General features: G+C 45.9%; 2 protein-coding genes across 4 annotated transcripts in view; both read left to right on the top strand.

Moving 5' to 3' along the window:
- Positions 1–3,596: 3,596 nt before the first annotated feature.
- On the top strand, positions 3,597–9,158 carry LOC118973805 (zinc finger protein 649-like). Of its 3 annotated transcripts, none has more exons than XM_037025901.2 (4): positions 3,597–4,030; positions 8,049–8,238; positions 8,614–8,740; positions 9,021–9,158. In XM_037025901.2, the coding sequence occupies exons 2-4, from the start codon at positions 8,224–8,226 to the stop codon at positions 9,122–9,124; spliced, it is 246 nt and encodes an 81-aa protein (XP_036881796.1). In that variant the 5' UTR covers positions 3,597–4,030; positions 8,049–8,223; the 3' UTR covers positions 9,125–9,158. The 3 variants fall into 3 exon arrangements, with proteins under 3 accessions (XP_036881796.1, XP_036881795.1, XP_073081963.1); XM_037025900.2 differs by having other exon boundaries at positions 3,599–4,030; positions 8,614–8,818; positions 9,021–9,133; XM_073225862.1 differs by having other exon boundaries at positions 3,604–4,030; positions 8,614–8,818; positions 8,921–9,060.
- A 494-nt stretch (positions 9,159–9,652) lies between these two features.
- The window catches only part of LOC118973800 (uncharacterized), a 37,507-nt gene continuing 35,468 nt past the window's right edge, over positions 9,653–11,691 (top strand). The window contains exon 1 of the mRNA XM_037025846.2: positions 9,653–9,785. The gene's annotated coding sequence lies outside the window, so the exon portion shown is untranslated. The remainder of the gene's footprint in view (positions 9,786–11,691) is intronic.

Raw genomic sequence — 11,691 nt, 5'->3', positions numbered from 1 at the left:
GGTACTCATCTTTGTGTTGATGTAAGAAGATAAAATGTTCCTGTGGTGAGGTGAAGTGAAGGATGTAGGCACAGTGATGTAGCCTTAGGCTATGTGGGTAAAATTGTAGTATTTCCAGAGTATCTCCTCTGGCTTCAGTTCATTTGCATATCCTCAGGGGTGGAGAGAAGTCCATCTCCATATCCATGGGTAATTACCTGGGCGACCCAGGGCGTGTCTGAACCTGGGAGGTTAAGGGGAGGGGGCTGGCTGACTTAGTGACTTCTAGAGCTGAGGAGAAAGGCAGCCCTGGACCGCAGTTTGTAAGCAATAAACGGGTTTTAAGTTTTTAAAAATATTTCTCCCTTTGACTGATAGCAGCTTTTAGAGGTATTTTGCCCCAGGACTTCCTCTCCCCAGACTTACAGGCTACTATTGACCTTCGATGATAGGTCAGAAGGATCCTCTGCTTCCAGCCTGCTGTTGATCTGTGGTAGCTGAAGCTGATGCCGGGGTTCTTGTGAACAGAGCCGAAGAGTGAGCTTCCCAAACACCCAAGGTAGGAGAGCCAGGGAGAGGCTTTTATTGAGAGATACAGTGAGAGGACAGAGCTCTTGGCTCATGCCAGGAGGGGACAAGAGATCCATAGTTGAGCGTTGTCTGGGGGTTTTATAGGCAGTTGAGGATTTTGGGGAATGTGAAAAAGGCTTAGGGGTGTGGACTTATTAAGTGGTCCCTGAATATTTAAAACTAACACAAGCAACTTCCTGCTCTGATTATTTCTCCCTGAGAAACCAGCAGCTTGGTCTGGGAGCTTTATCAAACTAGGCCGCCTGTCCAGACCGCAAGGTGGACTGAGGTATTGTTTGCTGAAGAGTAAGAATTTTCTTAACTCCCTGGGTATTAAAATGCAATCTTATCTTTAAGGTGGGATCCTTCCTGCCTTTTACTATGTTTTTTATGGCTGGGCCTACGTGCTGAATTAGTTGCCAAGTTTGCAAATCACTTCACCAGGTCTTAAGGAGGAAAGACAGCACATAGGCCTGGCCCTTTTAGCATGCTAAATGAATCTTAAGATTACAAATGATTAGTGTAAGCATTAAAATATGATCTGATCTCGCTGAAGAATGACTCTAGAGCTGAATGTTTAACACAAGAGTTTTGGTAGGGGGTTTCCTTGCATGTAGGTACATTGCTCTGACTGCAAATATCCTGCCTTGCTTTTTCCGGAGGCCCTCACCTTGCTCTGACTATACCCACAGTCCCTGTCCCAAAGCTATACTAGTGTATATATATTGTTACAACTATAGTAGCTGAAACTGCTACGGAAAATACTGGAAAAACCTGGACTGGATCACTGACGGAAGAACCAAGCGTCCCTAGGAAGTCTTGGAGTGTTGAGGTTTTAATTTTACACCGGCGGCTCAGAGGGGAAGTATCTCCCAAGGTCTGAGCCCCGAACAAAGGCAAGGGGGGCAATACATATCTTTCTGCTTTTGTATCTGCAGCATTTCTACGTGCACAGCAAACGAGCAAGCAAGGGGGAGTAGGTGCCTGGCAGAGCCGGGAGTGAAGGGCGGGGGAAGTTAAGGGAGTTTCTGTTGTCTGCGAAGAGGAGCAGCAGAAGGGAGCCATCTGGGCCAGACTGCTGTCCTTGTAAATTTTTCCCTATCAAAACTACTGTAAAGACGAACTGCTGGGGGAGAGGCGCTGTGTATTTCCTCTGTCCTTGTCCCCGCCGCAACAAAGAATTGAAGGGCAGAGACAGTAGTGAAGCGAAGTAAAAGTTTTATTTAAAGTTACTTAGAAAATGCAGGTGACCTCAGAGAGAGAGGAGTGCCCTGAAAGGTTGGAGAGAGAGTTTAAGATTAAGAGACTTCACACTTACAAAGTGTGGGCGACCTCAGAGAGGAGAGTGCTGAAAGGTTGAGGGTTCCCCCTTTTAATGATTTTTTTAGGAATGTGACAAAGGGCTAGGGGTGTGGACTTGTTAACTGGTGTCAAGTATCTTGATGAATGTTTCTTATCAGTCCTCTAATTCTGCCAAATTAGCTTAACGCAAGAAATTTACTGTTCTGGTCCCCTCCCAGGATAGCAGCTTCCTGGTTTCGGAACATATCAGTCAAGCTAGAGGATGTAAAGAATCTTCTTGAATTTACTGGTTTTGTTTTTTTTTTTACCAAAATGCAATTTTGGCTTTAAGGTGGGATCTCCCTGTCTTTATTATGCTGTTTATACGTGGGCCTTTTAGCAGGCTTACAATGGCACAATGAAGACATGGGCTGTGCTCAGGTACTGCTCTTTATCTGGGGAATATTCAAACATTCAAGGCCAAGTTGCTCTTGACCTTTGAGCTTTATTTGATTAATTCATTAACTCTGTGTGGGATTAATGAGATTAATACATAAATCAAGTAATATAGAAATCAAATGTACAAATACACATGACTTGTTTTTCCTACAACTCTTGATGTGTAATCAAAAACAATGATGAGAACCAAAACAGTTCCCACTGCTCAGGGCCGCCTTCACATGGTTTCAGTATCCTTGATGTGAGGAACACTCACTGGTCCATATTCAATAAGTGGATATGGAGGCAAAGAGAACAGCGGAGCGAGGCTTTAATGACGGTCTTGGCAAGATCCGGTGTCTGGTGGGCAGGCACACCTGGGGAGTTTGGCGCCAATAATTTATCTCCTAGTGCGCGTGTCCCTTTCCTGGTTCCTCATTGGCTGAGTACTACAGGGTTCACCTTTCCTGGACATCGCCTAAGCCAGTTATATCTTTACATTTGTTTTAATCTTATTGGTAGGTTTAAAAAACTCGAAACAGGAATAGCCAGGCCCTTATCAATTCCCCCACCCCCACTCTCAGCCCCAGCAGCTTCCACCATGTGGCCCTTTGTTAATACCTTACTGTTAAAATGTTTAAACATCCTAGTGGGAATAAATCACATTTAGGTTTTATACTCTTTCCTAACACTTGAGAAGCGTCGCGACCTTGGGCTAGACTCAAGGCCAGATAACGATGATTATCATTTGCTCAATAAATATGAGAAGTGCCCTTTCGGCATTACTCTTGCGCAGTTAAGCCTCGAGTCCCCTGGCTGGTCCTCTCAGATCTTCGATATCTCATCGTGTCTCCTCCCTTATCTGCGGGTCAGAAGCAGGTGAGTCTTTTCTGGCTTTCTAGTTTTAACTGCTTAACTGAGTCCTTTCTAGGGAGCTTTACTGACCTTGTTCTCTTTCCACCCTGTTCATATCTATTTTCCTGCCTAACAGGACCACTGTAATTGGTTCAACGATTTGTGATAATTTGTCAGAGGGGTATATTATTTTGAGGGAGGGCAAGGACTCCTCTTAATGGTTTTTAAGCACCTTAGGATGCAAGTTTTTTTTAATGCCCATGTTTTATCTCATGTCGATTAAAAATAACGCTAGTTTTTTTTGCATTTAAATTTCAGAGTTTTAAAAACAAAATGAAGCGGTCCCTCAGTTGCACTACAGCACATTTCAGTTGCTCAGTAGCTATATGTGACTAGTGGCTTCCTTGTTGGACAGCATAAGACTATGAGCAGAATTTTCAGCTGTGGCTGGCAAGTACGTACTGAGAAAAATCTGTCATTTTCGGAAGGTTGTATTGGAACGTTTTTTGTATTGATTTTGCATTGATTTTGAACGTGAGTGAATGAGCCATCGGACGAATCAGAGTACTCGTCATTGTCATTGCTCAACTTCATAAAGCAACTTAGCCTGCTGCATGTTTGCCTCTGGAAGCTCCAGTCTTTGAAAACCCCATTTCCCGAAGGAGTCAAAGGAGATCAATTCCGGGGCTTCGGGGCCCCGACGGGCCCGCCCCGCCGTCTGTACGTCCGCCCCTCAACAGGGCGGCGAGCGGAGCACAGACGGACTGCTTCGCGGGGCAACACGGGAGACGCGCGGTCACCCGCCCTTCTGGGGCCTCCGCGGCCGCCGTAGGCGGAGCCGGGAGTCGCGCGGTGGGAGCAGTTCACGGAAGTAAGACTTAGGCCCTCCTGGTCCGGGGAGAACCAGGTCTGTGTGCGGTCTTTCCCCTTGGAAGTTTTCTCGTCACAGCAGAAGTGTCGTTTCTCGCAGGGTGACGTGTGGACGTGCAGTGTGAACCCTTGGAATCACTGCCGGCGCGGAGGTGGAGCGTGTTTATGGGGAAGCGGGAGGGGCACTGGTTTGAGGTGTCTGAGGGGAACCAGCCGCCACTGTGTTTGGGGTGTCAGGTCCCTCCGCTTGCAGGTGGTGCAGGTGGTATTTGCGACGATCGCAGTGTCTGGTTCTGGCTGGGGGTTTAATGTGCACCTCGGTGGTGGGGCTGGGGGTGCGGGAGTCGTCGCGGGGTGTCTGGCCTTCGGGTTAATAGCCTGTGTGATCGATCCGTCTGGGACAGACCCGTGGGACCCCTGGCTGGTGATTGGGTTGAGGTTCCAACCTCGGCTGCTGGAACAGAGGCGAGAGGCCCAGGGCAGCAATTGGAAAGCATTTATTTTTCAGCCTTTTACTAAGGTCTTGACTAACTGTAGACTGAGGGACTAACCCAGCAACGCCCGTTTGTTATGTATCATCTGTGGCAGTCATTGCCCTGCAAAGAATTTTGAGTCCTTGTGACAGAGATAATTTTGGCCCTTAACGTTGAAAATGTATTTCTGTGTCTTTGTAGAAAATGTTTGCCAACTGCCCGCACTGGCCTCTTAATAGGTAACAGTAGACACTGTTGCTTATTTGCCTGACATACAGTCACACATTTTTTTTTCTAGCAGTCTATTAAGTACCCATCCCTCTGGCAAGTGCAATGTAATGAGTCACAAAAAATACATATTTGGTCAATAATGTGACCAAATATTTATTTCCCAGGCATATATATAGTCTTCTTCCACAGTTCCTGAAAACACTGCAGAACCTTAAAGGTGCAATGGGTACCTTGTCAGGTTAATGACAGACCCAGAGGCAGGGAGGGGCTGGAGGTTGAATCAGCCAGTGACCAGTGATTTGGTCAATCAGGACTATTCAGTGAAACCCTCACAAAAATCATTTGGAGGAGCATATCACTTCTGGGATCCTGCTTCTCTGGTGGAGAGAGCTTCCATGCTTGGGGAACCAGAAAGCCTGCCTGTGCCACTGAGCCAGGCCCCAAGCTCCACGGGGAGAGAAGCTCCTTTATTTGGGACTTTGCCCTATATGTATCTCTTCATTTAGCTGTATCCTTTATTAAACTGGTAAACCTAAGTATCTTCCTGAACTTTGTGAGCCGATCTAGCAAATTAATTGAACCTAAGTGGGAGGTCATAGGAACCTCCAATCTGTAGCCAGTTGGTCAGAAGCACAGGGAACTTCTTGCAATTTGTGACTGGAGTTGGGGGTAGGGGAGCAGTCTTGTAGGACCGAGCCCTTAACGTGGGGAATCTGATGCTGTTTCCAGGCAGATGTGAGAATTGAGTTGTGTTCTCCTACATCCTGCTGGTGTTTGAGAATTCCTTGGTTGTGTGTGGGAAGACTCCCTTCTGCAACACACACATTTGAATTGGGTCCAGAAACCTGAAAAGAGTTACACTATTACTGCTATATATTATTGTTGTGTAGAAATAAAGACACACAAGGTGGTGATCTCAGTTGATTAGTAAGTCCTGGTTGGTCTTAGCCAATCGTGCTGGTTCCAGTTCTTACTGCTAATGATTGAATTACTACAAAATGTTCTTAGGTATATGACAGTTCTAGCTGGCTATATACGTGAAAATCTGCTGGGAATTTCTGGGGGAGCATGATCCTTTTTAAATGTCTTTTTTTGCATCTCTTTTTCAATGCTGATAATAATGAAGATAATCTTAATTTTCTGTCCTGCCTTCGAATGTTTATAACATTCTTATCTCAATGCATTGGGTCAGCTCCACAATGTGAAGTTGAAAAGTGGTGAGAAAGTGGACATTTTATTGTGTTGCCTACCCACAAACTTCATCTGCTATAATCTCTGGAGTTAACATGTTTCCTGGAGGGTTAATCTAGGATTTCCAATTTAATGATGTTAAGATATTCATAGTAGTCTTTTAGACAAAAATATATATGCATAATGTATCTGAGTCATATCTCTCATTTATTCCTTATATTCTTTATTTGCATTTTGTCTTTTGACCCTATACATACTGTGATATGTATTTTATTGTTTTTCTCTTCAGGTAACAAGCCTTTGGTGTTTCTGAACACTCCCATTTCTTTGCTAATTTAAAAGATTTGCAAGTTAATCAATATAAAAGACATTGCCCATATTAAGAGACACAACATTGCCAACACCCCAGTGGTGTTCGGAGAGCCTGTTTCCAATTATATTACATCCTCACACCCGGGGGTCATTACCGTCTGTCTGTATAGCAAGCACTTGCAGTATTTTCTTTATAGTTTTATAATACAAGTACTTATTCCTAACATTATTTATTTTATTATACGTCATCATGCGTCAAGCATTTTTTAAATGTCAGGCTTCTTTTGCTCAATATTTATGAGAATCATGTTTTTCCACATAGGTGAATTTTTTCTTTTTTCCTTTTGCTCTGTAAGAAGGGCCAGGCAACTGTATTATATAGATATCCACACAGTAACCTTTTCAGAATTTGCAAGCCACAGGTCTCTCATATATGCTCATTTTTGTTTTACGGTCCTTGAAGAATATAAAAAGAATTCTTAGCTTTCAAGTTGGCCAAATACTGTACTGTCTGCATAGCTATCCATTTGAGTATATGGCGATTTTTCTACTATTTATTCAATTAGTAATGTTTGCATTTTGGTTTATCATGAATAATGCTGCTATGAAAATTCTTGTCATGTCTTCTGGTTCCAATATGCCCTTATTTTCGGAGGACTTGATGGATGTAAAATTCAGAGTGAATTGCCTTCCGGGCTGGTGAGCACAGGAAGATGCAGAGAGAGTGCACACCTGCCGAGGGTGTGGAGACTCCTCACCCTTTCCCACACATCCTGTCCTGGTCATCTCTTTCTTCTGCTTGTTCCTCCTCATACCCTTTTATAATAAACAAATATAGTAAGTAAAATGTTTCTCTGAGTTCTGTGAGCTGCTCTGGCAAATCAATCAACCCAAGGAGAGGATGGTTGGAACCTCCTATCTGGTCAGAAACAGGTGACAGTGTGGACTTGTGTTTGTGTCTGAAGTAGAAGGAGGGGGCAGTCTTGTAGGACTGAGCTGTTAGCCTCTGAGATCTGACCTTTCTCTGAGTAGACAGTGTCAGAATTGAGTTGAATTGTAAGACACGAAGGTGGTGTTGCAAAACTGCATTGTGGTGTGTGAAACATAAACACACACACAATGTTTAAATTGGTATTAGAGACCTTCTTTTGGATGAATTTTTTATTTTTTTTAACATTTCCCTCTTCTGGTAGTACTGTAAATTATGTGCTTTAAGAAAATCAATGGTTTCATCATGACACTAGAGATGACATACAGCATGGACCCTTTCTTTCTCAAATTTTTATGCTTATTAGTTCCTTCACATTCTTCTCCAACATTAAAAGCAGCTTAGGCTTCGTTTTCCACCTTCTAATTGTTTACTGTTATCATGTATTTTAATTCTTCATCTATTTAAAACCACCTAAGGTGTTCTCATTATTGCTGAAAAGAGTGCTTCCGTTTTGCCCAGTACATTGGTATTCACACTGAAGTGTGAGTCCTCCTGGGGTGTACGGAACGTTTGAAGAGGTACCTGAGCTCACATGGTTTAAGGAAAGCTGTGCCCAGACCCTCTCCTCCCCAGGGTCTGTCTATAACTTATCTGCCTGCAGTTCCCCTGCTCTGGGGGCCAGGATGGATCTCACTTCCCCCTTCTCCTTTGACAGTCACCCCACTTTAACTTCACCTCCACCACACTCAGAGGCTAAGGCTTTCTTGGCCAGAAGGGTAAGGTCCTCTGGGGACCCCTAATAAAGGGACACTCGGCAATACTGCCGCCACTGTGTCCAGGTGAGTGCCCAGGAGCCGTGACAGCGCCTGGGCACAGAGGACTGTACCCCTCAAATTCACTTTCTCCTTGACGCACAGGTCCTGAGTTGAGTCCCCAGGAGCAGGAGAACCCTGTGAAGGAGGAAGAAGTGACAGGATCCGGTACCAGCATTTCTGCTGATACACGTGACGGAAGCCTGAGATCGCTGAGCGGAGAGCTGAGCAGATCCAGACCACGAAGAGCCCCCTTGCCAGCTGCTGAGAGGCAGGAGAGATGATCCAGGCCCAGGTGACTTCGGGCTCATTTCAGTCCCGCCCTTGTTTCCTCGGGGACTTGGAGAGGCCTGTAGGAAACCAGGCCCATTCATCTCAGAAGTACACGTACCTATGTCTTCTGTCTGTCACACACACGAGTGTGGTGTTCTTAGGTTAACAAGAAAGTCTAACTTGTGCACATTATAGAAAGTCCTAATAGGGAAGTGGATTGATGAGTGAATGCATAATTGCAGAATATTTTATTAGACATTTGCTTCAACAACATATGAAAATAACCCCACTAGATATCTAGCTGTAGCCTATAGAGTAGATATAAGCAGAAAAACCTTTACATTTCTTCCATGTCATTGAAAACATGACTTCATTAAACAGCCCTGTGTTATGACAGGAATCCCTGACATTTGACGACGTGGCCGTGGACTTCAGCCAGGAGGAGTGGCAGCTCCTGGCCCCCGCTCAGAAGGACCTGTACCGGGACGTGATGTTGGAGAACTACAGGAACCTGGTGTCAGTGGGTGAGGACGGCGCCCCTGTGTCGCCCAGAGGGTGCTTGCCCATCGTGACCTCACCTCTCTCAGCTTCTGAACGTTCTGGTGTGTCCTAGGTTCTCTGAAGTGGTTGATTCTCAGCCCCACTCGGGTCCTGGAGTAGAGGGTGTCATATCCCCTTCCTGAGAGAAAAACCTTTACTTTTAGGTGTGGAAGTCATTTTGTCCTTGCATGTCACATTCTGTGGTCTTCACTGACCCCGCGCCTCATTCCGTGGGTCTGAGTCTTGCGTCGTCTCCCACGGCAGGCGGTCCACCGAAGAGCCCGAACGCCCTCCCCAGGCTGGAGCCGGGGGAACCGCCGAGGGCCGGGGAAGACGGGATCCGAGGTGGGGCCCGTCCAGGTGGGTGAGGCGACCCGCACAGGGGGCAGGCTGCGGGCCCGCGTGCTCATCGCCCGGCGAAGGGTCACGACCGTGTGGGGGTCTGAGGCTCCGGAGCACTGCCTGCTGCAGCTCTCTCCCACGGGAGAGCTCTTGTAGGCGTTGGAAGAAAAATACGCCCCTTTCTCTCTTCTGGGGTTTGATCTTCATTTTACCTACGTCTAGATCTGTGTTTGCATAGTCGGCCCCTTCCAGGGTCTCGAGTCTCCCCTTCCTCTTCCTCCTTCGCCTCCCTCGCTGTGAAATCCCACCGCCCACGGCCTCTCTCCGAAGAGGAGACCGAGTTCCTCGCTGTCGTCAGGCCGCTTCCTGCCCACTGGGATGTGGATTCCCTGGCCTGACATCCGCCCCGTCCTGGAAGCTGGGCCCCCAAAGTGGACCGGTCTCCTCTGTGCCTTTCTCCCCGCTCTCAGGTTCCCCAAAGGTTCTCTTTTCCATCTGTCATGTGATCCAGCCCCTCAAAGCTTTCTCCAGTCGGATAGGCTGATCCAGTCCCCGGTGAGGACTCTCGAATCGGCGTCTCATGCGATCCACAGGCGTTAGTTCTGTGTCGTTTACTCACCTCCCCGGTGTCTCTGAGTTTCCAGCGATCGCAGGACCCAGAATCACCTTCCCTCCAAGAACACCCGTGTGCGTTTGGGTCCCCTTTCTCCCCCCGTGCGTCTCCATCGTGGCCATCCAGGCAGTACTTGAAATCTTCGTTTTTGTCCCATCATATTCTGATGACATTAAGTCCCAGTTAACCACATTATTTGTCATATGACGTAAAATTCTCCTTTCAGTGATATCTGACACATAGTTTATCCTACTAACAGAAATTTCCTTTTTTTTTCTCAACTCCCCAGTGTGTTCTGTGCATGTGATTGCTTCTTGATTCATTCCTTTATATTTTTTGATAGCCTGGTATCTGCTGGAGGGCAACTGAAATGACAGCATATCAGTGGTCTCTCTATCAATGTCAACCAAGGGCTTTCATTCTAAGAGGTGATATAAAAATCAAAATGAAAAAGAAATAATATGTGGAGGGTAAAAAGTGCAGTGATAAAATGAAGTCAGCACAATGACACAGTAAGTGCTGGGTGGTGACTCCTTTTTAGCAATGGGAACACCTCTCTGAGGGGTAGACTGTAAGTTAGATATGCTTGGAGCCCTCTGTTTTGTCATTGTTGCTCCCCCCAGTGCAGACCACCACCATGAGTCCACCTGTGAGGGCTGGCTTTTTCCAAAACGTGACCTGATTCTACCTGTCTCCATGTCCATTGCACCTTCCGACTAATTTTTACAGCCTGTTTCCCTCGTCACTGTCTCTTCCCTTTAAGTGGTTTCCCCAGTCGGCAGTGCATGAAGAGTATGCTTGTGTATCTCCAACATGGCCCATTCTAGAAACACAGTACTCATCAGTAAGGATTGGTGGCATGAGTGAGTCTCCCTCTCTACTTTGGATGAGGTCTCTCCCACCTGTGGCCCACTGCTCACAGTAAATTGCTTGTATTTGACAGTTGCTACTTGTTCTGTAAAGCCAGTATTTAGAAAATAGCCAAATGTGTGTTTATTCATTGCTGTTTTTTGCACTGTATAAGAAACATTATGTTTACACTCGTGATAGAGTGCAATTATCTCTAACACCAAATGAGATGTGTATTTCTTCTCTGTGTATATGTATAACAGTAACAATATCATACGTAACAGTAGCAGTAGTGCAATTTCATTTGGGTACGTGGACCAATTTTCAATGTGTTTAAATATGTGGGAAGGGGTCTTCCCACACATACTTAGACCAAGCAATTCTCGAACACCAAAAGGGTGTCTGAGAACTCAACTCAGTTCTGATGCAGTTTGCCTAGAGACGGCACCAGATTCCCAGGTTAAGGGCTCCATCCTACAAGACTGCCCTGCATCCCCAACTCCAGATGCTGCTCACAAGCCCCAGGCAGTTCCCTATGCTTATGACCTGCTGGCTACAGATTGGAGGTTCCCATGACCACCTCCCCTTAAATTTGATTAATTTGCTTGAGTGGCTTACAGAACTCAGGAAAACACACATTTACCAGTTTAATAAAGGATACAAGTTAACAGCCCCATGAAGAGAGACATAGAGCAAGGTGTCAAATAAAGGAGCTTCTGTCCTTGTTGAGCGTGGGGCCTGCCTCAGTGGCACTTGGAGGCTATCTGGTTCCCCAGGCATAGCAGCTCTCTAACCAAGAAGCAGGACCCAACCGAGCAGAGCAGGCAAAGCGCAGAACAGAGAGGACAAGGCTCTTCTCAGAGGTTTTTATAAGGGTTTCGTTCCATAGTTGTGATTGACTAAACTATTGGCCACTGGCTGATCCAGCCTCCAGCCCCCGCCCTTGTTTGGGCGTCCAAAAATCTCATTAACATGAGAGAACACCCATTTTACCTTTATGACTGCAGTGTTTTCAGGAACCTTGGATGAAGACCAAAATACCTGGAAAATACATATGACCAAATATATTTGTTTCTTATAACTCATTGTATCACACAGGGTCATCACGAAAAAGACACCTGGCATCAAGGT

The sequence above is a fragment of the Manis javanica genome, chromosome 17 (assembly GCF_040802235.1).
Source record: "Manis javanica isolate MJ-LG chromosome 17, MJ_LKY, whole genome shotgun sequence".
NCBI classification, from domain to species: Eukaryota; Metazoa; Chordata; class Mammalia; order Pholidota; family Manidae; genus Manis; species Manis javanica.
Note: the sequence above shows the minus strand (reverse complement) of the source record. Positions and strands in the feature narration are given on the sequence as shown.